This window comes from Taudactylus pleione, unplaced genomic scaffold, assembly GCF_031769625.1.
Source record: "Taudactylus pleione unplaced genomic scaffold, aTauple2 ptg001224l, whole genome shotgun sequence".
NCBI lineage: Eukaryota > Metazoa > Chordata > Amphibia > Anura > Myobatrachidae > Taudactylus > Taudactylus pleione.
Window position 1 is genome coordinate 552,939 of NW_028285624.1, and position 22,809 is coordinate 575,747.

The 22,809-nt window shown below is 47.7% G+C and overlaps 1 protein-coding gene across 1 annotated transcript in view; it reads right to left on the reverse strand.

Moving 5' to 3' along the window:
• LOC148451003 (sialic acid-binding Ig-like lectin 16) overlaps positions 1-22,809 on the reverse strand; it is a 104,714-nt gene that overhangs the window by 49,579 nt on the left and 32,326 nt on the right. The window contains exon 6 of the mRNA XM_088462396.1: positions 9,054-9,305. Within this exon, the coding sequence (XP_088318522.1) occupies positions 9,054-9,305 (252 nt within the window). The remainder of the gene's footprint in view (positions 1-9,053; positions 9,306-22,809) is intronic.

Here is a 22,809-nt window from a genome sequence, read left to right on the forward strand (position 1 = left end):
AAGCAAGAGGTTGTGACGCGGTGGAACTCAACCCTCTATATGCTTCAGAGGATGGAGGAGCAGCAAAAGGCCATTCAAGCCTATACATCCACCTATGACATAGGCAAAGGAGGGGGTATGCACCTGACTCAAGCGCAGTGGAGAATCATTTCCGTGTTGTGCAAGGTTCTCCAGCCCTTCGAACTTGCCACACGTGAAGTCAGTTCAGAGACTGCCAGCTTGAGTCAGGTCATTCCCCTCATCAGGCTTTTGCAGAAGCAGCTGGAGAAAGTGAAGGAGGAGCTAAGACAGAGCGATTCCGCTCGGCATGTGGGACTTGTGGATGAAGCCCTTCATTCGCTTTGCCAGGATTCCAGGGTGGTCAGTCTGTTGAAATCAGACCACTACATTTTGGCCACTGTGCTCGATCCTAGGTTTAAAGCCTATGTGGTGTCTCTCTTTCCAGCCAACACAAGCCTGCAGAGGTGCAAAGACCTGCTGGTGAACACACTGTCAGCTGAAGCAGAACGTGACACGTCAACAGCTCCTTCTTCATTTTCTCCCGCAACTGGGGCTGCCAGGAAAAAACTTAGGTATCCTAAGCAACCCGCTGGCGGTGATGCAGGGCAGACAGGACCAAGTTTGGGCATCTGGTCCGGACTGAAGGACCTGGCAACAATTTCTGATATGTCTACTGTCACTGCATATGATACTGTCACCATTGACAGAATGGTGGAGGATTACATCGGTGACAGCATCCAAGTAGGCATGTCAGACAGTCCATACCTGTACTGGCAGGAAAAAGAGGCAATTTGGAGGCCCCTGTACAAACTGGCTCTATTTTACCTGAGTTGCCCCCCCTCCAGTGTGTACTCCGAAAGAGTGTTTAGTGCAGCCGGGAACCTTGTCAGCGAAAGGCGTAGGAGGTTGCTTCCATAGAATGTGGAGAAGATGATGTTCATCAAAATGAATTATCAGCTCTTCCAGGGAGACCAGCCTCCAGAACGTACAGAGGGACCTGTGGTGGTGGATTCAAGTGGGGACGAGTTAATACTTTGTGAGGATGAGGATGTACACACTGAAGAGGGTGAGGAATCGGTGGATGAGGAGGATGAGGATGACATCTTGCCTCCGTAGAGCCAGTTTGTGCAGGGACAGATTAATTGCCAGCTTGTTTTGTGGGGGCCCAAACGAACCAATCATTTCAGCCACAGTTGTGTGGCAGACCCTGGCGCTGAAATGTTTGTTAAAGTGTGCATGTCCTGTTTATACAACATAAGGGTGGGTGGGAGGTCCCAAGGACAATTCCATCTTGCACCTCTTTTTTTTCTTTGCATTATGTACAGTTTGGGACCTAGTTTTTCAAACTGCCATCCTGTCTGCCACTGCAGTATCACGCCTAGATGGGTCACGTGTTTGTGCCGCCCACTCGTGTCGCTTAGCATAGTCATCCAGCTACCTCGGTGCAACCTTTTGGACATAAAAACACTATTGTGAGGTGTGAGGTGTTCAGAATAGACTGGAAATGAGTGGAAATTAAGGTTATTGAGGTTAATAATAGCATAGGAGCAGAAAAACCTACAAATTCTGTGATTTTAGCTGTTTTTATGCTTTTTTTTCAAAAAAAATACAGATCCAAAACACAAAACCCAGAACCCAAAACTCGGAAGGGAGGTTTTGGCAAAACCAATCCAGATCCAAAACACGAAGAAAGATCCAGATCCAAAACCAAAACACGAAAAGTGGCCGGTGCACACCCCTAATTGAAACACAGCTTGACCCTGAGGTGTAATTGGGAATATAGGGCCTGATTCAGACCCACTCGCGAGCGGCTGTCCGCTCGCAAGTGGGTCGATGGTCTGCACTGAGCATGCGCACGACGGAGGGAGCTCCGTCGTGCGCATGCGCCAGACACGACGAGCGAAGGACTTTCCTTCGCTCGTTGTGTCCGATCAAAGGGGGCGTGCTGTCAATGTTGATTGACAGCACGCCCCCTTTGGTGGGCGTGCCGGGGGCGTGCCTCCCTGACGGGGGCGTTCCCACGGGAACGCCTCCCGTCAGAAGCCGGCCCACTGACATCACTAGTGATGTCAGTGGGAGTGATTTTGGCTCTGATAGAGCCAAAATCACTCCGGAGCTTGCGGTTGAAAACCTCAACCGCAGGCTCCGGCTCGCAATTTCGATGGTCGCGATGGTCACGACCATCGCGGCCATCAAAATGCACGCTCGTATAGCCTGTGGGTGGTGACCCACAGCTATATGAGCGTCCAGGAGGACGCTCCATGAAAATGGAGCCCGGCCCTCATTCAGAGCGTGCGCTCTGCTCAGAGCGTACGGCTCTGAATGAGGGCCATAGTTTTTTTGGCACGTTCTCATAGGTACATTTCTCAAACCGCAGGTAAGTTCGGCAATCTCAACTTTCACAACTAGGGGGCATATTCAATTTGGAGTGAAAGGTCAGTTGCTGGACTTTTAACCGTCATCGCAGATTTCAGGGTTGAAAACGTATCGCGTTCATCCCCGCGATTCCTTGTATTCAATTTCAAATCAGCGAAAATGGGACCCGGCGAAATGGAAATCAGCGAAAAGTCCTGTCATTTTTGGGGAAATCAGCCTGACACCCCCCAAAAAATGCTCTAACATAGGGGATCACTATGGATACCCCCAAATAGCCCTGCTAAAGGTATATGGGGTCTTTAAATGGTCTCAATAGGTGCTATTTAGCGTCTTTGGTAAAGTGGTGAAGAATAGCATTTAGCAACTTTTGGGGAAAAATTAGTAGTCCCATCAAATTTGGGGTACATGAATATGGGTACTAGCATATTTTAAAGTGGCTAATGTGAATTTTAAAAAATTGTGAAAAATCCACCTGCCGCAAATACCTGCAATCAAAAAAATCACCTGCCGCATACTTGGGGACCCCCCCTGAGACTATTTCGCTAGTTTAAAATTTTATCACCCAACTTTTTTATTTTCACCCCCAAAATGAAAGTACCTTTTTTGGGGTGTCCTGTGCTGCTTTTTTAAAAATTTTTTGACACCGAATAACTTTGGGGGACTGTCCAAGGGGTGCAGGGTGGTTTTTGGAAGTCTGCACCCCAAAAGCCCAATTCTGCACTTCTTATCACCACCTATTCATAGGTGATACTTTATTGCTGGGTTCGAACCACTGACTTTCCGCACCGACGAAAAGTTGGGAAATTGAATACGGGATAAGTGAGAAATGCGAAAATGACGTCATCGGTGATAAAGTATCGCCGATAACAGCTTTTCACAGCCTAATTGAATATGGCCCTAGGTCTAGAATGTTTGTGAGTTTTCCGTGTAGTTCAGAAAACCGCTGTTTGATGAAACGGTACAGTTTTATCTTGGCCAGGTCTTAGACCGAGTATTACATTTCACATTTGGCGGTCTAAAATAATGTGGTATCATGACGATTTTGACTTTAATAAATTGCAACATTTACTAAAAGTCAAGCAAACTGGCAGAAACCTGCAAACCTCAGTGTGGTACACACTGGTCTACGATGATGATTTAGCGTTAAGTACAGATTTTGCACAGGTTTCGAATTTGCAGCGACAGACCATGTAACATTGCAAGATGTACAAATGCAAACCTTTTTATCTTTGCAAGTTGTACAAATCCTGAATGCTGCACACACATCCGTCCAGCCACATTGCAAGAGTAAAAAGTACTTTTTGGGCAATATGATCCAGCCACACATTAATGTCCATGAGGTTAGAGTCTTTTTGAGCATAGAAAGAACTGTAAACTGTGTAGAGAGGTGGGAGGTGGGTAGAACAGAATTAATGTGTGATAAATTGATAGAATAGCTTAAGCCAGTTGTTCCCATACTTTTTTGAATCACAGCACCCTAGAGTATCAGCATTTTTTTCACTGTACCCATAGGCCAAAAGTTTCTTATTGAGAAAATCAGCAACAAGTATTAAATTAAGTAAATTGTGTTTACTTACTTGTTAATCTACAAGGATGTAGGTAATAGACCAATGGACGCAAAACCGCCGGTCTAAATCCCGACTGGACCTGCCCGACAAGGGTCTTAGGCTTCGGCATTTCGATGCCTATCTTATCTTAATCCCGACGCCGGAGGACCCACCACTGCTATCCCGATCGTCTCCTGACGTGTAAGTATAACACTTAGCCCAGTGATGGGAGGGTTAGGTTTAGGGACCCCTGGAGGGACTTAGGGTTAGGCACCCCCCGGGGAAGGTTAGGGTTAGGCTAGGGGAAGGGGGTTTAGGCACTAGGTTAGGGTTAGGCAGCCCCCCCCCAGGATGGTTAGGTTTAGGGTGCAGAGAGGGGGGGTTAAGTTTAAGCACCCTTTGGGGAGGTTAGGGTTAGGGACTAGGAGGGGAGGTTAGGGTTAGGCATCCCTAAAGGAGGGTTAGGGGAGGAAGAGGGGAGGGTTAGAGTACTTACCAACGCCCGTCGGGATCTCCACCTGTCGGACTCTCACTGTCAGAATTTTAATCCTATTCCAATCTATGGTTCATTTATGTGGTGGTGGTGGACAGGACATCGATTGTGTTATTTTATGATTAACAAGCACTAGTTTTGCCTATCACATTGACTAGAAATAATTTGATCTGATCTTGGACCACCAAATCATGGCACCCCTGCAAGTGCCCTGTGGAAGCCCATAGTACCACGGCACCCATTTTGAGAACCACTGGTTTAAGAGTTTAGGAGGGTGGTTCAAGAATTGGATAAATTGCTGAAGAGATGAGTTTTCAACTTGAAGGTGTGAAGGCGAGAGGAAAGTCTTTTTGTTCAAGGGAAGGAATTCCACAGAGTGGAGACTTCAATATTCTTGTAAACAAGAATTTGAGTTGGGTGATATTTTGAGACAAGTGAGTGTTGGGGATTACAGGCAACCAGACTGACAGAGCCAAGCAGCAGCAGACGTGCTGCACCTTTGTATAATACCCACATGAACCCTTGGGTTCATATATGTGTAAATCTGGCTCTGATCCTAGCCAGTGCCTCCCCAGCCATTTACCTCACTGCACACGTCACTGCTATGTAGACAGAAGTGATTTGACACTCCCATGCAAGCAAAATGCATAACATGCATACCATTGCACAAGAGTTCCAAATGGCCATTAATGTGCAGTAACCCGGATGGACTGGCCAGCTCAGAGTCCAGATCTTAAAACCTCTGGGATGAATTGGAGTGACGGGAGCGTTCTAGGCTGACTCGACCTTCCTCAGTGTCACAGTTGGTCACTGTACATAAGGCGGATGGTAAAACATACCGCCTGCTGGTGTCCAGGAACTTGTGGACAGTTTGCCGAGAAGGGTGTCTCCAGTAATCACTGCACGTGGTGGACCTACAAAGTACTGACATCAATAACATCTTGGTGATCTAGTTGCTGTCAGTGCCCAACCACTTTCATCCACATAGTGTGTGTGTGTGTGTATATTATATACAGGGCCGGATTAAGGGGGGGTGACAGGGACGGTCGTCCCTGGGCCCCCACACACGGAGGGGCCCCCACTAGCAGCGGTGCGCTGTCTGCGCCCGCCGCTAGTGTCCCCTCCGCTAGAGTAGTGTAGACCGCGCAGTGAGTGTGGCCACACTACACAGTGACATACACACAGCAGCCGGTGGCTGTGTGTATGTTACAGCAGCCAATGAGAGTCAGACAGACTCTCATTGGCTGCTTCGTCAGCTGAGGGAGCCGGCTGGAGCTCACTCATGAGCTCCGCCTTCCGGCTCCCCCCCGCAGCTGGTGATGATGGGAGAGACGTCATGACACTAACGTCTCTACCATCTGTGCAACAGAAGAGCCGGGACTCGCGTCAGGAGCGGGGATTCGGGTAAGTTTTTTTTCTTTTTGTGTGCATGTGGGGCAGCACTGTCACAGCATAGGGGGGAGCGCTACAGGCGTCCCTGTATAGGGAGGCCACTTCATGAGGGCACTGTATAGGGGGGTGTGCTACTAGGGGCAATGCATAGGGGGGGCTACTACTGGGGGCACTGTATACCGGGGGACCACTACTGGGGGCAGAGCATGGGGGGCTACTAGTGGGGGCACTGTAAAGGGGGGAGCACTACAGGCGTCTCTGTATAGGGAGGCCACTTCATGAGGGCACTGTATAGGGGGGGGTGCTACTAGGGGCAATGCATAGGAGGGGAGCTACTACTGGGGGCACTGTATACCGGGGGATTACTACTGGGGCAGAGCATGGGGGACTACTAGTGGGGGCACTGTATAGGGGGGAGCGCTACAGGCGTCCCTGTATAGGGAGGCCACTTCATGAGGGCACTGTATAGGGGGGGTGCTACTAGGGGCAATGCATAGGGGGGGCTACTACTGGGGGCACTGTATGCTGGGGGACTACTACTGGGGGCAAAGCATGGGGGGACTACTACTGGGGGCAGAGCATGGGGGGACTACTACTGGGGGCACTGTATAGGGGGGACTACTACTGGGGGCAGTGCATGGGGGGACTACTACTGGGGGCAATGCTTTCGGGGGAATACTACTGGGGGCACTATATAAAGGACACTGCATAGGGGAGATTACTACTGGGAGCACTGTATAGGGGTGGGCTACTACTACACATTATAGTACCCCTATTTAGAAGTCATTCCAGATGTGGGTACCTATCCCTGGCATATGTATTTAATCTTTATTCTTTAAACTACATTTTCTGGTCTATTTTTTAATACTTTGCTATTCTCTTATTTCCTGGAAGGGAATCAATTATTATTTTTAGTGAATATTTTATAAAAGATACATTTTATTTTGTTGTATATTTGTATATCCAAAAACTACCTCTTTTTCTTTTCCTTTGTGCAAATCTATAGGTAGCAGGTAACATATACCCTGTCGTCCTAATTATAATTCAGAATTTGTTATACATCATATATACAATTTCTCAAGGTGTTTGTCGAACTAAACCTGTGCGGTAGTTCTCTGTTAATCACATACTGTACTGTGTAATGATAACATCAACTTGTTGATACTGGGGTAAATTTACAATAAGGTCGCTTTTGGCTTTTTGGCCAATTTTCTGTCACTTTTGCAAACCGACCATGTACTAAACGCAAAGCCACTGGAAAACCGTCTAAAAACATGACTTTAGAACATCAAACCAAACAATCTATTTTTTTTACAAAGATAAGATGAGGATCCACAGATTTACTAACGGTCACTTTTAAAAGTAACATAAAAAAAACAGACCGCAAATCAACGGGAAACCTGCCCAAACAATAAACCTGCCTGTGGCGAGTTTGGGAGACGCACAGGTGCCAGAAAGCCCAGACAGTAAGGGCCCTTTGGCACCTGTAATCCACCTGTAAAGAAAATGTTAAAACAAACACAGTACATGTACACTAAAAATTGTAGCCTTTTAGGCTTTAATTATATTTTTCTACCCTTTAATCACATTTTACAAGAATGAAGCCTGCACAAACCATACTGAGCGATGCTCCTGTTTGTACTGGTTTGCCATCATTTTTTAAGTTCTGTTTGCCATTCATTTTCAAATGAAAGATCAAAACCGGCCTAATTTGAGCTGCAACAACTGTTATCATGATGCTTCTTGGAATGGGATTGAAATGCCAGCGGCTGTTTAGCTGCTGGTTCAAATCCCAACAGCGGATGTCCGACCTGAGGAGATCCTAACTGGGGTAGATAAGTATACTAACCCTCCCCTGTCCCCCCCTAACCGTCCTTTAGTGGTGCCTAACCTCCCCCCTTAGTGCCTTACCCTAACCTCCCACCGGTGGTACGTAACCCCCCTTCCAGCACCCTAAGCCTAACCCTCCCTTAGTTGTGCCTAACTCTGACCTCCCCCCAGAGGTGGCTAACTCCCCCCTCCAGCACCCTAAGCCTAACCATCCCTTAGTTGTGCCTAACTCTGACCTCCCCCCAGTGGTGCCTAACTCCCCCCTCCAGCACCCTAAGCCTAACCATCCCTTAGTGGTGCCTAACCCTAACCTCCCCCCTTAGTGCCTAACCCTAACCTCTCTCCCAGGGGTGCCTAAACCTAACTCCCCCTCCCGCACCCTAAACCTAACCCTCCCGGGGGGGTCCCTAACCCTCCCTCCTAGGGGTGCCTAACCCCCCCCAAACCTAACGCTAACCCTGCTAGACTCCCTAATACTAAACACCCCCTGCGCGGTTAACGCTAAGGGTGCCCCGGACTTACCTATGTTCGGGCTGGCATCCTCGGCGTTCCGGCTTTGGGTTTAACATAGGCGTCGGTATTTCAATGCCTATGTTACATCCCTTGCTGGGATTCCGCTGTCGGCATTGAGACCAGCGGCCATGTGGCCGCCCGTCTTATCACTACATCCCTGCTTCTTTATGTTATTCATGATGGATTTCTGTTGATGTAATGATTTTAACAGGTTGTTATTTGTGACCTTTTAACCTTTTATGAATAAGTATCTTGATATCCTAGGGCCTGTCTGCACTATATATGCTTACTTTAAAAAAAAATTCCGCTATACCTAATGGAGAAAACATACATTTTATCCCTATAACCTTGTGGGTAAAGAAAAGCTAGCGGTGGAATTACGCTTTTGTTTTTTTATAGACATGAGATAGAGAACTGTCATTCTTGGAACTGGATTCACATGTGGAATTATCTTGAGGGAAGTTCTCAGCGATTCTCGTTTATGTCTTTGTATGTTTGCTGAAGTAGTAGCACCTTCAATGTTTTCACACTCTGGGGTAAATTTGCTAAGATGGGAGTTCTGTTTAAGAAGTGATGTTGCCCATAGCAACCAATCAGATTCTACTTCTCATTTATCAAGCACCTTCTAGAAGATAATACCTGGAATCTGATTGGTTGCTATGGGCAACATCACTTCTTAAATAGAACTCCCATCTTAGTAAATTTACCCCTTTGAATTCTAATCCTACTCTATGACTAACAACACGGCCTCTAATTAGGAAATATTTCTTCTATGAAACCTGCTACCCATTATCCCCTTCCCTGCTCAGTATTATTGGGGTTTGTCACTGAGGCTGAATTACATTGTACTGATAAACTGTGTACAAATAATCAGTCTAATGTTAAATATGAATACAACTTACATTGCACAGTTATTGTGACACTTGTACTCGAATTTCCGTATTCATTTGATGCTATACAGAAATATATATCAGCTGTGCTTGTGGTTATATTTGTGAGGTTGAGCTCCAGCTCTTTTCCAATCACGGTGCTAGGATCATCGTTCTTTCCCTTCTTCCAGATCACACTGGCTGTTGGGTTACTGTCTGCCGCGCAGTGTAACGTCCGTGTGTCTCCTTCCAACACGACCAGAGCTCCAGTTTCCTGTTTTCTTCCTAGAAAACATATAAATAATTATATGACCTACCTTGTTTGGATCCAAAATCGTTAAAGGTATTATTTTTCCCATTAATGTTTAGTGACAGTGACGCTACTATATATGTAACAGTAGAGAGACCATGATTATCTTCTTCTCCAATACACTGTTATATGTATTGGACATGATTCAGAGATGGACGCAGTTGCAGCCTAATGCTAATTCCGCAGCCGGTGGTCTTCCTTCTTTGACACCCGCTGCTAATTCATCACTGTGTGTATTTACTACACACGCCATCAAGATTGCACCAACCCCATGGTGGCTCAGATTCTTCATCTGATGATGGTGTCAGAGGCCGCTGCATCTTTAGATGCGTGCCCGAGTCTGGTTAGTCACCCCCTTGTTACCAGGCAGATGTGCCCCCGAAATTCCATCTCTCTGTGTGCAATTTTGATCTGCTGTAGCCTGTCTTAATCAAGGATAACACTCCTTTAAATTCAGTCTAGGGGCAGCTGGGGCTGTTTGCAGCTGGGGTTAAATGCATCAAGTGTTAAATCACAAAGTGTGCTAACATAACAGTTAATCAAACAGATATCGTGCGTGAATATGAACTAATCATCTGTTTATTTAATTTCATCCCTCAGGTATGTGACTGTCTCTCATTCTGCTTATTGCATCTATATTCTGCATAGACCTTCATGCAATCATGTGCGGTTTTAAATGTATGTGACTGTCTCTCTTGCATACAGGTAGATTTGTTTTTTCCTCTATAGTCTATATTGTTCAGTGAAGCATAGTTTATGGTATATATCTGGCCTGGTTTTTCTCCAACTCAGAGCAAGTTATCTCCTTTGATCAGCAGAGCAATTGAGTCAGTTGTAGCCTGTCTTAATCAAGGATACCACTCCTTTATATTCAGTCTAGGGGCAGCTGGGGTTAAATGCACCAAGTGTTAAATCACAGTGTGCTAACATAACAGTTAATCAAACAGTTGAACAAACATTGACCAACATCTAAGGTCATTTCAGATTAAAAAAGGTATTGCTTTAAAATTTGTCTAAAAGAAACAAACCTAAAACTCACCATGTACTACACATTTCTTTTTATCAACTCCCTCCTTTGTATTTTCTCTAAGGATATAACATCCCTAACTCTCCCTGCATCTCCCCTCTCTGGGCACACTGCCACCCTAATGAGTCACTCACCTCCTCTAAAAACTAATGAGCTTTCTATTCATCATACATTGACTATTACAGCCTCATTGTGTCACTATAGAAAACTTTTACACACCTACAACTATATCTACTTCTCCATCCTTCTGCTTTTATTATCTGGTGACATATCACCAAATCCAGGCCCCACACACATACAGCGGATTTACTATGTAATAAATATCCTGCAAACCCCACGGGTCCCCCATCACCCTCCAAATCACTAAATGTGCCTTATAGAATTCACACTGGATCACTACTTATTATTAATTTACATGTGAACATCTCTTTACAATAACTACTTTCATCAATTCCTACATTCACCTGAGACTGCTGGTTCACACGTTAACCAAACTCTAAATAGCCCTTGATGAAGTGGCTTCACATAAACTGATATAACAGCCATGGCTTTCCACAGACACCTACAAAAACTGCCTCTTAAAGTAGAATGTCAGTGGTGTAAATCTTAATCCAAATACCTCCTCACATACTGTAAAATAGGAATCCACCCATCTGTCATCCTAGCCCTCTGTCCCATGCTCACTGTCTACCCCATCTGTGTCACCCCTGTCTGTCTGCCCCTCCCCTTTAGAATGTAAGCTCTCACGAGCAGGGCCCTCTTTCCTCTTGTGCTTATCCTTTCAGTACTTATATTATCTACTCTATACTCAAAAGCACCTAACCCGTGCCTTTTGCCATCCTGCTTCTGTTGCAGCAGTGTTTATATTCCATGTACTTGTCTTGTAGTGTCTTGAACTGTATGACACTGTGTTCTTGTTCTTCTCAACTGTTTATATACTATGTTTATGTACTATGTAAGGCGCTGCGGAACCCTTGTGGCGCCATATAAATGAAGGATAATAATAATCTGCGTCTTAGAACGGTAACCAGTGGCATCACTAAAGGAGTGCGGAGGGTGCAGGCTACACCGGGTGTCACCCTCGGGGGGGATGACACTAAAATGTGGCTTCTCCTCAGTGACAGGAGCAGGGTGGTGCAGTGTGACATTCTCCTGCAGCACTCGGAGCCTGTCACAGAGGAGGAGCCGGCAGTGCAGGCACAGTCTCCGGGGACAGCCCACCAGGTCCGGGGATTAGGGCAAGCCCCTGGAGTGATGCTATTGGGAGTTCCTGTGAGACCAAGCCCCCATTATGGTAGGCCACATCCTCTTTTCGGGCACTCTTGGCTCCGCTGCGCAGGGGAGATTTAGAATGTGCACCAGGTGTCACCAGACCCAGTGACGCCTCTGGCAGTAACCATTGTTATCCGTGTGCACTAGGGATGAGCGGGAAATCCGAACCCCCCCGAGCCTCCCCTTATCCAAGCTGGGAACCGAGTCCGACTCGTGTTTTCCCGTCAGACTCGGTTCCCGGAACGAGGCAAAATGTCATCATCCCGCTGTCGGATTCTCTCTGGTTTTGGATTCTATAAAGGTCCCGCGATATCCGCCATATTTCTTTCCGGCTGTGGAGTGTGCATGCAGAGGGAGGGAGCTGTTGGCTACTACTGTGTTCTGTGATATAATATATATACTTATACTGTATATAGTACATTACATACTGGGCTGGCTGGCTACTGTGTGAAGAGGGACGGAGCTGGGAGCTGTTGGCTACTACTAGTACTGTTGTGTGATACATATAATACATTACATATTGGGCTGGCTGGCTACTGTGAAGAGGGAGGGAGCTCTTGCTGACACTGGCTGGCTGCCTACTGTTGTCCATATACATAGGGGCTGGCTGGCTACTGTTGTCCATATAGGGGCTGGCTGTTGTCCTGTCCATAGGGGCTAGCTGGCTGTAGTGCTGTGTTCAGGGGGTGCTCGTCCTTCAGGGGTGCTCTCTTCACCTACCACCAGTGTTAAAAAAAATATATATTTTTTTTTTCTGTGTGCGTGCCATGTTAGCCACACCTGTCATCGGCGTAGGCAAGTGCGCAGGGGTGCTGTGCTCCTGTCAAAGGGCTGCTGCCCAAAAATATTTTTTTTTTACAGGGGCTGTCCTGTGGTGTACGCTGCCCTTCATCAAAATAATTTTTACAGGGACTGCCCTGTGTGGTGTAGGGGTACGCTGCCCTGTTTGCCGCCCACTTGTGTCACTTAGCATAGTCATCCAGCTACCTTGGTGCAACCTTTTGGCCTAAAAACAATATTGTGAGGTGTGAGGTGTTCAGAATAGACTGGAAATGATTGCTATTGAGGTTAATAATAGCGTAGAAACAAAAAAAAAAAACTAATTCTGTGATTTTAGCTGTTTTTATGCTTTTTTCCAAAAAAATACAGAACCAAAACACGAAAAGTGGCCGATGCACACCCCTAGTGTGCACATTGCGACTCAGATGCACGCGCATACTGAAAACATCGGCCGCTCTCGTGCGGCATTGACAATACAAACCTCTGAATTGGGCCCATGAAGTGAAACTGCTGTATTAACAAACAATGTGTACCTGCTGTCACCTGTAACTTCAGTTCTAGAAATGGATATAAAGTTACACCATTCATAAGGGGGTATCTATAGGAAGTAACATGAGTAAGGCGATAGAGAATTTTAGGGACATGTGAGAAAATTATATTTAGAAAAAATCAAAGTGTCTTAAAAAAATAAATAAAAAATAAATAAATAAATAAATAAATAAATAAATAAATAGGTGTGAGAGGCAGTTTCTCGGTTTTCCAGCAAAAAGATATAATTCAGGCGCACAACATCATATCAGCGCCTGCTTTCAACCTGCTTTGATAGAGTGGAACTGGGGAGCTCTCTGCCTATGGAAGGTGGTAAAGCAACCCATACTATGCTGCGCTCCACCAACCAGCAACCCCCTACTATGCTGCACTCTAACAACCAGTAGCCCCTACTATGTAGCCCTTCACCTACCAGTAACACCTACTATGCTGCTCTCCACCAACCAGTAACCATTACTATGCTACTCTCCAGTAACCCCTACTAAGCTGCTCTCCAGCAACCCATACTATGCAGCCCTTCACCACCCAGTAACTCCTACTTTGCTACCCTCCACCAACCAGTAACCACTACTATGCTGCCCATCACAACCCAGAAACTCCTACTATGCTACTCTCCACCAACCAGTAACCCTTACTATACTACTCTCCACCAACCAGCAACCCCTACTATACTGCTCTCCACCTACCAGCAACCCCTACTATGCTGCTCTCCACCAACCAGTAACCCATACTATGCTAATCTCCACCACCCAGTAACCCCTACTATGCTACTATCAAACAACCAGCAACCCCTACTATGCTACTCTCCACCACCCAGCAACCCATACTATGCAGCCATTCACCACCCAGTAACCCATACTATGCTGCCCTCCACCAACCAGTAACCCCTACTATGCTACTCTCCACCAACCAGCAACCCATACTATGCTGCCCTTCACCATCCAGTAACCCCCTACTATGCTACTCTCCAGCAACCCATACTATGCTGCCCTTCACCAGACAATAACCCCTACTAATGCTACTCTCCACCAACCAGCAACCCACACTATGCTGCACTTCACCACCCAGTAACCCATACTATGCAGCCCTTTACAACCCAGTAACCCATACTATGCTGCTCTCCACCAACCAGTAACCCCTACTATGTTACTCTCCACCAACCAGCAACCCATACTATGCTGCACTTCACCACCCAGTAACCCATACTCTGCAGCCCTTCACAACCCAGTAACCCATACTATGCTGCTCTCCACCAACCAGTAACCCCTACTATGTTACTCTCCACCAACCAGCAACCCATACTATGCTGCTCTCCACCAACCAATAACCCCTACTATGCTACCCTCCACCACTAAGCAACCCATACTATGCAGCCCTTCTCCACCCAGTAACCCATACTATGCATTCCTTCACCTCCCAGTACACCGCTACTATGCTACTCTCCACCAACCAGCAACCCCTACTATGCTGTTCTTCACCAACCAGCAACCCCTATTATACTGCTCTACACCAACCAGCAACCCATACTATGCAGCCTTTCACCACCCAGTAATCCATACTATGCTACTCTCCACCAACCAGCAACCCATACTATGCTGCCCTTCACCAGCCAGTAACCCCTACTATGCTACTCTCCACCAACCAGCAACTAAAACTATGCTGCACTTCACCACCCAGTAACCCATACTATGCAGCCATTCACCACCCAGTAACCCATACTATGCTGCCCTCCACCAACCAGTAACCCATACTATGCTACTCTCCACCACCCAGTAACCCCTACTATGCTACTCTCCACCACCCAGTAACCCATACTATGCTGCACTTCACCATCCAGTACACCCCTACTATGGTACTCTCCACCAACCAGTAACCCATACTATGCTACTCTCCACCACCCAGTAACCCCTACTATGCTACTCTCCACCACCCAGTAACCAATACTATGCTGCACTTCACCACCCAGTACACCCCTACTATGGTACTCTCCACCAACCAGTAACCCCTACTATGCTTCCCTTCACCTACCAGTAACCCCTACTATGCTGCTCTCCACCAACCACTTTCTCCTACTATGCAACTCTCCACCAACCATCAACCCATACTATCCTGCTCTCCAACAACTAGCAACTCATACTATGCTGCCCTTCACCACACAGTAAACCCTATTATGCTACTCTCCACCAACCAGTAACCCATTCTATGCTACTCTCTACGAACCAGCAACACCTACTATGCTGCCCTCCACCAACGAGTAACCCCTACTATGCTACTCTCCACCACGAGAAACCCCTACTATGTTGCTCTCCACCAACCAGCAAACACTACTAAGCTGTTCTCCACCAACCAGCAACCCATACTATGCAACCCTTCATCACCCAGTAAACCCTACTATGCTACCCTCCACCAAACAGTAACCACTACTATGCTGCTCTCCACCAACCAGCATTCCCTACTAGCATTCCAGACGTCATGGCCTGGTCTACCACTGCTATGCAGATGATACACAACTGTACCTGTCCTTTGCTCCAGGTACAAAGGACCCAATAACAACCCTAAATGGCTGCCGAGCTGAGCTTCAGGAGTGGATGAGTGCCAGTTGGCTGCGACTGAACCCTGATAAAACAGAGGTCCTTATGATAGGTCACAGGACAGGGCTACAGCATAGCCAACCAGCAGGACTTACGCTTCGGGGTTCAGAATTACAAAACACTAAACAAGTGCGGAATCTTGGTGTTGTCCTGGATAGTGGCTTGACACTTAAACATCAGGTATCAGCCACAATCAAATCCTCATTCTTTCATCTGAGGAACATAGCCAGAATCAAGCACTTAATTCCCTCAGAAGATCTGCCTAAAGTCATACATGCATTTATATCATCACGCCTAGACTACTGCAACGCCCTCTACCTCGGTCTCCCAGCAAAAGAATTACACTGCTTGCAGATGGTACAAAATGCAGCTGCCAGGCTATTAACCAACCAGCCCCGTTCCAGCCACATAACACCCATTCTCTACTCCCTTCACTGGCTGCCTGTCAGATGGCGAATTGCTTTCAAGATTGGATTAATAACTTACAAAGCCCTTCATGACCATGGCCCAGGGTACCTGAAACAGCTTCTGATTCCTTACTGTCCCACTCGATTACTGCGATCCATTGACGAAGGACTATTAACAGTACCTAGAATCTCACGGAATTCGTCTGGGGGTCGAGCTTTCAGTTTTGTGGCTCCAACCTTTTGGAACTCACTTCCACACACAGTTCGAGAGGCCTCCACTCTAGAATCCTTCAAAAATAGACTCAAGACTCACCTATTCACCCAAGCATTTCACTAATGTCCTTTGTTTAAGCTTATTTTGTATTTTGTACTGTAAATGTAAAGCACTTTGAGTCCTTTGGGAGAAAAGTGCTATATAAATAAAATTATTATTATTATTATTATTATTATTATTATTATTATTATTACTATGCTGCTCTCCACCAACCAGCAACCCATACTTGCCTGCTCTCCAGCAACCAGCAACACATACAATGCTGCCTTTCACCACCCAGTAACCCCTATTATGCTACTCTCCACCAACCAGTAACCCATACTATGCTACTCTCCACCACCCAGCAGCCCATACTATGCAGCCCTTCACCACCCAGTAACCCATACTATGCAGCCCTTCACCATCCAGTAACCCCTACTATGCTACTCTCCACCAAACAGCAACCCATAATATGCTACCCTTCACCACCCTCTAACCCCTACTATGCTGCTCTCCAGCAACCCATACTATGCAACCCTTCAACACCCAGTAACCCCTACTATGCTACTCTACACCAAACAGCAACCCATACTATGCTACCATTACCCACCCAATAAACCATACTATGGAGCCATTCACCACCCAGTATACCCATACTATGCTGCTTTCCACCACCCAGTAACCGCTACTATGCTACTCCACCAACCAGCAACCCATACTATGCTACCCTCCACCAACCAGTAACCCCTGCTATGCTACTCTCCACCAACCAGCAACCCATACTATGCTGCACTTCACCAACCAGTAACCCATATTATGCAGCCCTTCACAACCCAGTAACCCATACTATGCTGCTCTCCACCAACCAGTAACCCCTACTATGCTACTCTCCACCACTTAGCAACCCATACTATGCAGCCCTTCACCACCCAGCAACCCATACTATGCAGCCCTTCACCTCCCAGTACACCCCTACTATGCTGCTTTCCACCAATCAGTAACCCCTATTATGCTACTCTCCACCAACCAGCAACCCCTATTATACTGCTCTCCACTAACCAGTAACCCCTACTATGCTACTCTCCACCAACCAACAAAACAAACTATGCTGCCCTCCACCAACAAGTAACCTCTACTTTGCTACTCTCCACCACCCAGCAACCCATACTATGCAGCCCATCACCACCCAGTAACCCATACTATGCAGGCCTTCACCATCCAGTAACCCCTACTATGCTACTCTCCACCAACCAGTAACCCTTACTATGCTACTCTCTGCCAACTAGTAACCCCTACTTTATACCAACCAGCAAACCCTACTATGCTACTTTCCACTAACCAGTAACCCCTACTATGCTACTCTCCACCAACCAGTAACCCCTACTATGCTACTCTCCATCAACCAGCAACCCCTACTATGGTGCTTTGCACCACTCAGTAACCCCTACCATGCTGCTATCCACCAACCAGCAACCCCTACTATGCTGCCCTTCACCACCCAGTAGCCCGTACTGTGGTACTCTCCACAACCAGAAACCCATACTATGATGCCCTTCACCACCCATTAACCCCTACTATGCTGCCCTCCACCAACCAGTAACCTCTACTTTGCTACTCTCCACCACCCAGCAACCCATACTATGCAGCCCATCACCACCCAGTAACCCATACTATGCAGCCCTTCACCATCCAGTAACCCCTACTATGCTACTCTCCACCAACCAGTAACCCTTACTATGCTACTCTCTGCCAACTAGTAACCCCTACTATGCTACTTTATACCAACCAGCAAACCCTACTATGCTACTCACTACCAACCAGTAATCCCTACTATGCTGCTCTCCACCAACCAGTAATCCCTACTATGCTGCTCTCCACCAACCAGTAACCCCTACTATGCTGCTCTCCACCAACCAGCAACCCATACTATGATGCCCTTCACCACCCAGTGACCCCTACTGTGCTACTGTCCACCAACCAGCAACCCCTACTATGCTGTCCCTCACCACCCAGTAACCCCTAATATGGTACTCTCTACCAACTAGCAATCCATAGTATGATGCCCTTCACCACCCAGTAACCCCTACTATGCTGCTCTACACCAACCAGCAACCCATACTATGCTGCTGTCTACCAACCAGCAACCCCTACTATGCTCCTTTCCACTACCCAGCAACCCATACTATACTGCCCTTCACTACCCAGTAAACCTTACTATGCTGCTCTCTACCAACCAGCAACCCATATTATGCTGCCCTTCACCACCCAGTAACCCCTACTATGCTGTTCTCCTCCAACCAGCAACCAATACTATGATGCTCTCCATCAACCATCAACCCCTACTATGCTGCCCTTCACCAACCAGTAACCCATATTATGCTGCCCTTCACCACCCAGTAACCCCTACTATGCTACTCTCCACTAACCAGCAAACCCTACTATGGTGCTTTTCACCACCCAGTAACCCCTAGTATGCTACTCTCCACCAACCAGCAACCCATACTATGCTGCTCTCTACCAACCAGCAACCCCTAGTATGCTGCTCTCCACCAACTAATAACCCATAGTATGATGCCCTTCACCACCCAGTAACCCCTACTTTGCTGCTCTCCACCAACCAGCAACCCATACTATGCTGCTGTCTACGAACCAGCAACCCCTACTATGCTGCTCTCCACCAACCAGCAACCCATACTATGTTGCCCTTCACCACCCAGTAACCCCTACTATGCTACTCTCTACCAACCAGCAACCCCTACTATGCTGCCCTTCACCACCCAGTAGCCCCTACTATGCTGCCCTTCACCACCCAGTAACCCCTACTATGGTACTCTCTACCAACCAGCAACCCATAGTATGATGCCCTTCACCACCCAGTAACCCCTACTATGCTACTCTCCACCAACCAGCAACCCATACTATGCTGCTCTCCATCAACCAGCAACCCCTACTATGCTGCCCTTCACCAACCAGTAACCCATATTATGCTGCCCTTCACCAACCAGTAACTCCTGCTATGCTGCTCTCCACCAACCAACATCCCCAACTATGCACCCCGTCACCACCCAGTAACCCCTACTATGCTACTCTCCACTAACCAGCAACCCCTACTATGCTGCTCGTCACTACCCAGCAACCCCTACTATGCTGCCCTTCACCACCCAGTAACCCTTACTATGCTGCTCTCTACCAACCAGCAACCCAGACTATGCTGCCCTTAACCACCCAGTAACCCCTACTATGCTACTTTCCACGAACCAGCAACACACACTGTGCTGCTCTCCACCAACCAGCAACCCCTACTATGCTACTCTCCACCAACCAGTAACCCTTACTATGCTGTTCTCTACCACCCAGTAACCCCTACTCTGGTACTATCTACCAACCAGCAACCCCTACTATGCTGCTCTCCACCAACCAGTAACCCCTACTATGCTGCTCTTCACCAACCAGCAACCTATATTATGCTGCCCTTCACCACCCAGTAACCCTACTATGCTACTCTCCACCAACCAGCTACCCCTACTATGCTACCCTCTACCACCCAGTAACCTTTACTATGCTGCTCTCCACCAAGCAGCAACCCATACTATGCAGCCCTTCACCACCCAGTAACCCCTTTTATGCTACTCTCCACCAACCAGCTACCCCTACTATGCTGCCCTTTACCACCCAGTAACCCCTACTATGCTGCTATCCACCCAACCAGCAACCCATACTATGTATCCCCCCATTAGTTCCCCTTATATAGTGCCCCCAGTAGTGGTCCCCCTTATGCAGGCCCCCAGTAGTGGTCCCCCTTATGCATGCCCACAGTAGGGATGCCCATTATGCAGTGCCTCATGAAGTGGTCCCCCATTATGCAGACCCCCAGTAGTGATCCCCCATATCCAGTGCCCCTTATACAGTTCCCCAGTAGTGGTCTCCCCAGTGCAGTGTCCCTTGTGCCCCCAGTAGTGAGCCCCTTATATAGTGCCCCCAGTAGTAGACCCTCCTATGCAGTGCCCCAGTAGCCCCCCCTATGCAGTGCTATTTATATAGTGCCTCCAGTAGTAGTCCCCTCCTATGCAGTGCCCCCAGTAGTAGTACCCTCCTATGCAGTTTCCCCAGTAGTGGTCCCCCGATGCAGTTTCCCCAGTAGTAGTCCCCCCCAGTAGAGCCCCCAGTAGAGGTCCCCCCCAGTGGTGCCCCCAGTAGAGGTCCCCCCCAGTAGAAGTCCCCCCCAGTAGAGGACCCCCCTGTAGTGCCCCCAGTAGTATTCCAGCCCCCCCGATGCAGTGCCCCCAGTAGTAGTCCCCCCAGTCGTGCCCCCAATAGAGGACCACCCCTGTGGTGCCCCCAGTAGCAGTCCCCCCCAGTAGTAGTCCACCTCCTGCCCCCCACAAATACACACAAGTAAATAAAAGAAAATAAAATACACTTACTTGAATCCATGCTTCGGCTGTGGCCACTGCTCCCGCTGCAGTCTGCAAGTCAGTCCTCTCGGGCTGGCGCGCTCTGCATTATGGGAGAGACATCATGATGTCTCTCCCATGACCCACTGCAAGAGTTGGAATTCGGAGCTAATGAGTGAGCTCCAGCCCGGCTCTTGCAGTGGGCGCAGCAGCAGCAGCCAATGAGAGTCTGTCTGACTCTCATTGGCTGATGAATAACACACATTGCAGCCGCGCTTGCTGCAATGTGTGTGTAAATGCACTAGCCTGTGCCCGCCTCCCACTCTCCTCCTGGTGCTATTGGGTAAGCACTCAGGGGGAGGGAAGGAGCTTGGCTGTGCAGCACTGGGGGGCGATGGGTGCAGGGAAACCTAGCGCTGGTCCTGAGTAAATGTGTAGTGCTGACCAAACTCAGGACCTGATTCAGAGCCGCTCACAAGATGCAATCGCTCGCTTGCAAAAAGGGGCCGTGTAAGCGATCGCTCTTTGCGCTGTAAGGACGCCCTCTATGTCTTAGTGACCGACGGCAGTTAGCATACGCTGGACTTTAAAACCTCCCACCTGTCACTCGCAGCACATGTCATCTCCGGGAAGAGTCTGATTAATCGTGAACATTGAGGGCCATCGGAGCTGCTCACAGCGCTTGGGGTTGACCTAACCTACCCCAAACACTGCGAGCAGTTTAGGCTAAAAAACAACCTAGTCACATGTGCAATGACGCTACTTTGCTAATTATGCACACACATTAAACACCGCTCTGACGGTCAGACACGCCTGCGTTCGCACAGCCACTCCCCCGTTCACAAGCACCTTCCCCTGTTACCACCCACAAACGGCACTATCTGTCACTCAAAGTAGCATCCTGTCTGTGTACTATGAGCGCTCGATTGTACATCGCAGATGACAGACGCATGCGCTTACGGGCGACAATCTGATTCAGGTCCTCACTGTGGTCGGCACTTCACTGGCTAACTAGGATGGGCCGGTACCATGGCTGGCGGCGCCCCCCGTGCCGCCAGTCCCATGGCCCCCAGGGCACGAGCCCCGGCAGCCCTGCCCTAGTTACGCCACTGGTCTTCACGTATAGCAGCAACTTTTCCCTTAGAGATTTATGTTCTCTCTGGTACTCGGGTACCCCCAGGACTTACAGTCAGGATAGTAGGAGCTTCTGTAAGAAACTAGGGGCCATATTCAATTTGAGGTGAAAACCCATTATCGGTGATAATTTATCGCCGATGACGTCATTTTCGCCTGTTTCAATTATTCCCGTATTCAATTTCAAAGACTTTTTGCCGATGCGAAAAGTCTTTGTAAAAAATCGGGGATAAGTTTTCTCCACACAATAGGTGGCAAAGAAAAGTTCAGAATAGGGGTTTAGGGGTGCAGGCTTTAAAAAAATAGCCTGCACCCCTGGGAATGTCCCCTAACATTAATGTGTGTCAAAAAAAGTAAAAAAATAATTATAAATATCGGGACACCCCAAAAAATGTACTTTCATTTTGGGGGTAAAAAAAAAAAACAGGGAACAAACTTCTAAAATAGCTAAATTGATTCCAGAGGGATACCCAAGTATGCGGCAGGTGTTTTCTTCATTGCGGGTAGTAGCGGCAGGTGCATTTTTGAAGAATTTTTAAAAATAATTTTAGGGAAAAATGCTAAATGCTTTTTTTCATCACCTCTTCAAAGTCACATGTAAAAACCCAACTTCCCTTCAGCAGGCAAAAATGGGGGCACCCATAGTGATCCCCCGTGTCTGGACATCTTTAGGGGGGAGCCAGGATGATTTTCTGAAAATTGTCAGGTTTTTTTGCCGCTTCCAGTTTTGCCAGGTCCCGTTTCCGCGTCAATAGAAATTGAATACGGGGATTATCGGGCACGCGTGCGATACTTTTCCGCCTGCAAAACAGGTGAAGGAGGCGAAAAGTCCAGCAGGCAGAAAATAGTGCAGGAAGGTCTGAATACCAGTAGTAACTGCAGAGTAGCTCTGTATAACTAAGGCAGTGCAGGAATGTCCAGATACGAGTAGCAATTTCAGGCCAGGTCTGTATAACTGCCCACCTAAGCAGCACCCTGTAAGTGAACTTTATGCGTGAAAACAAAAAGGGTTTTGCACTTGCACACAAGCCCCTTGCTTCTATGGACTACATCAGGGGCCGCAAGCTTGCGC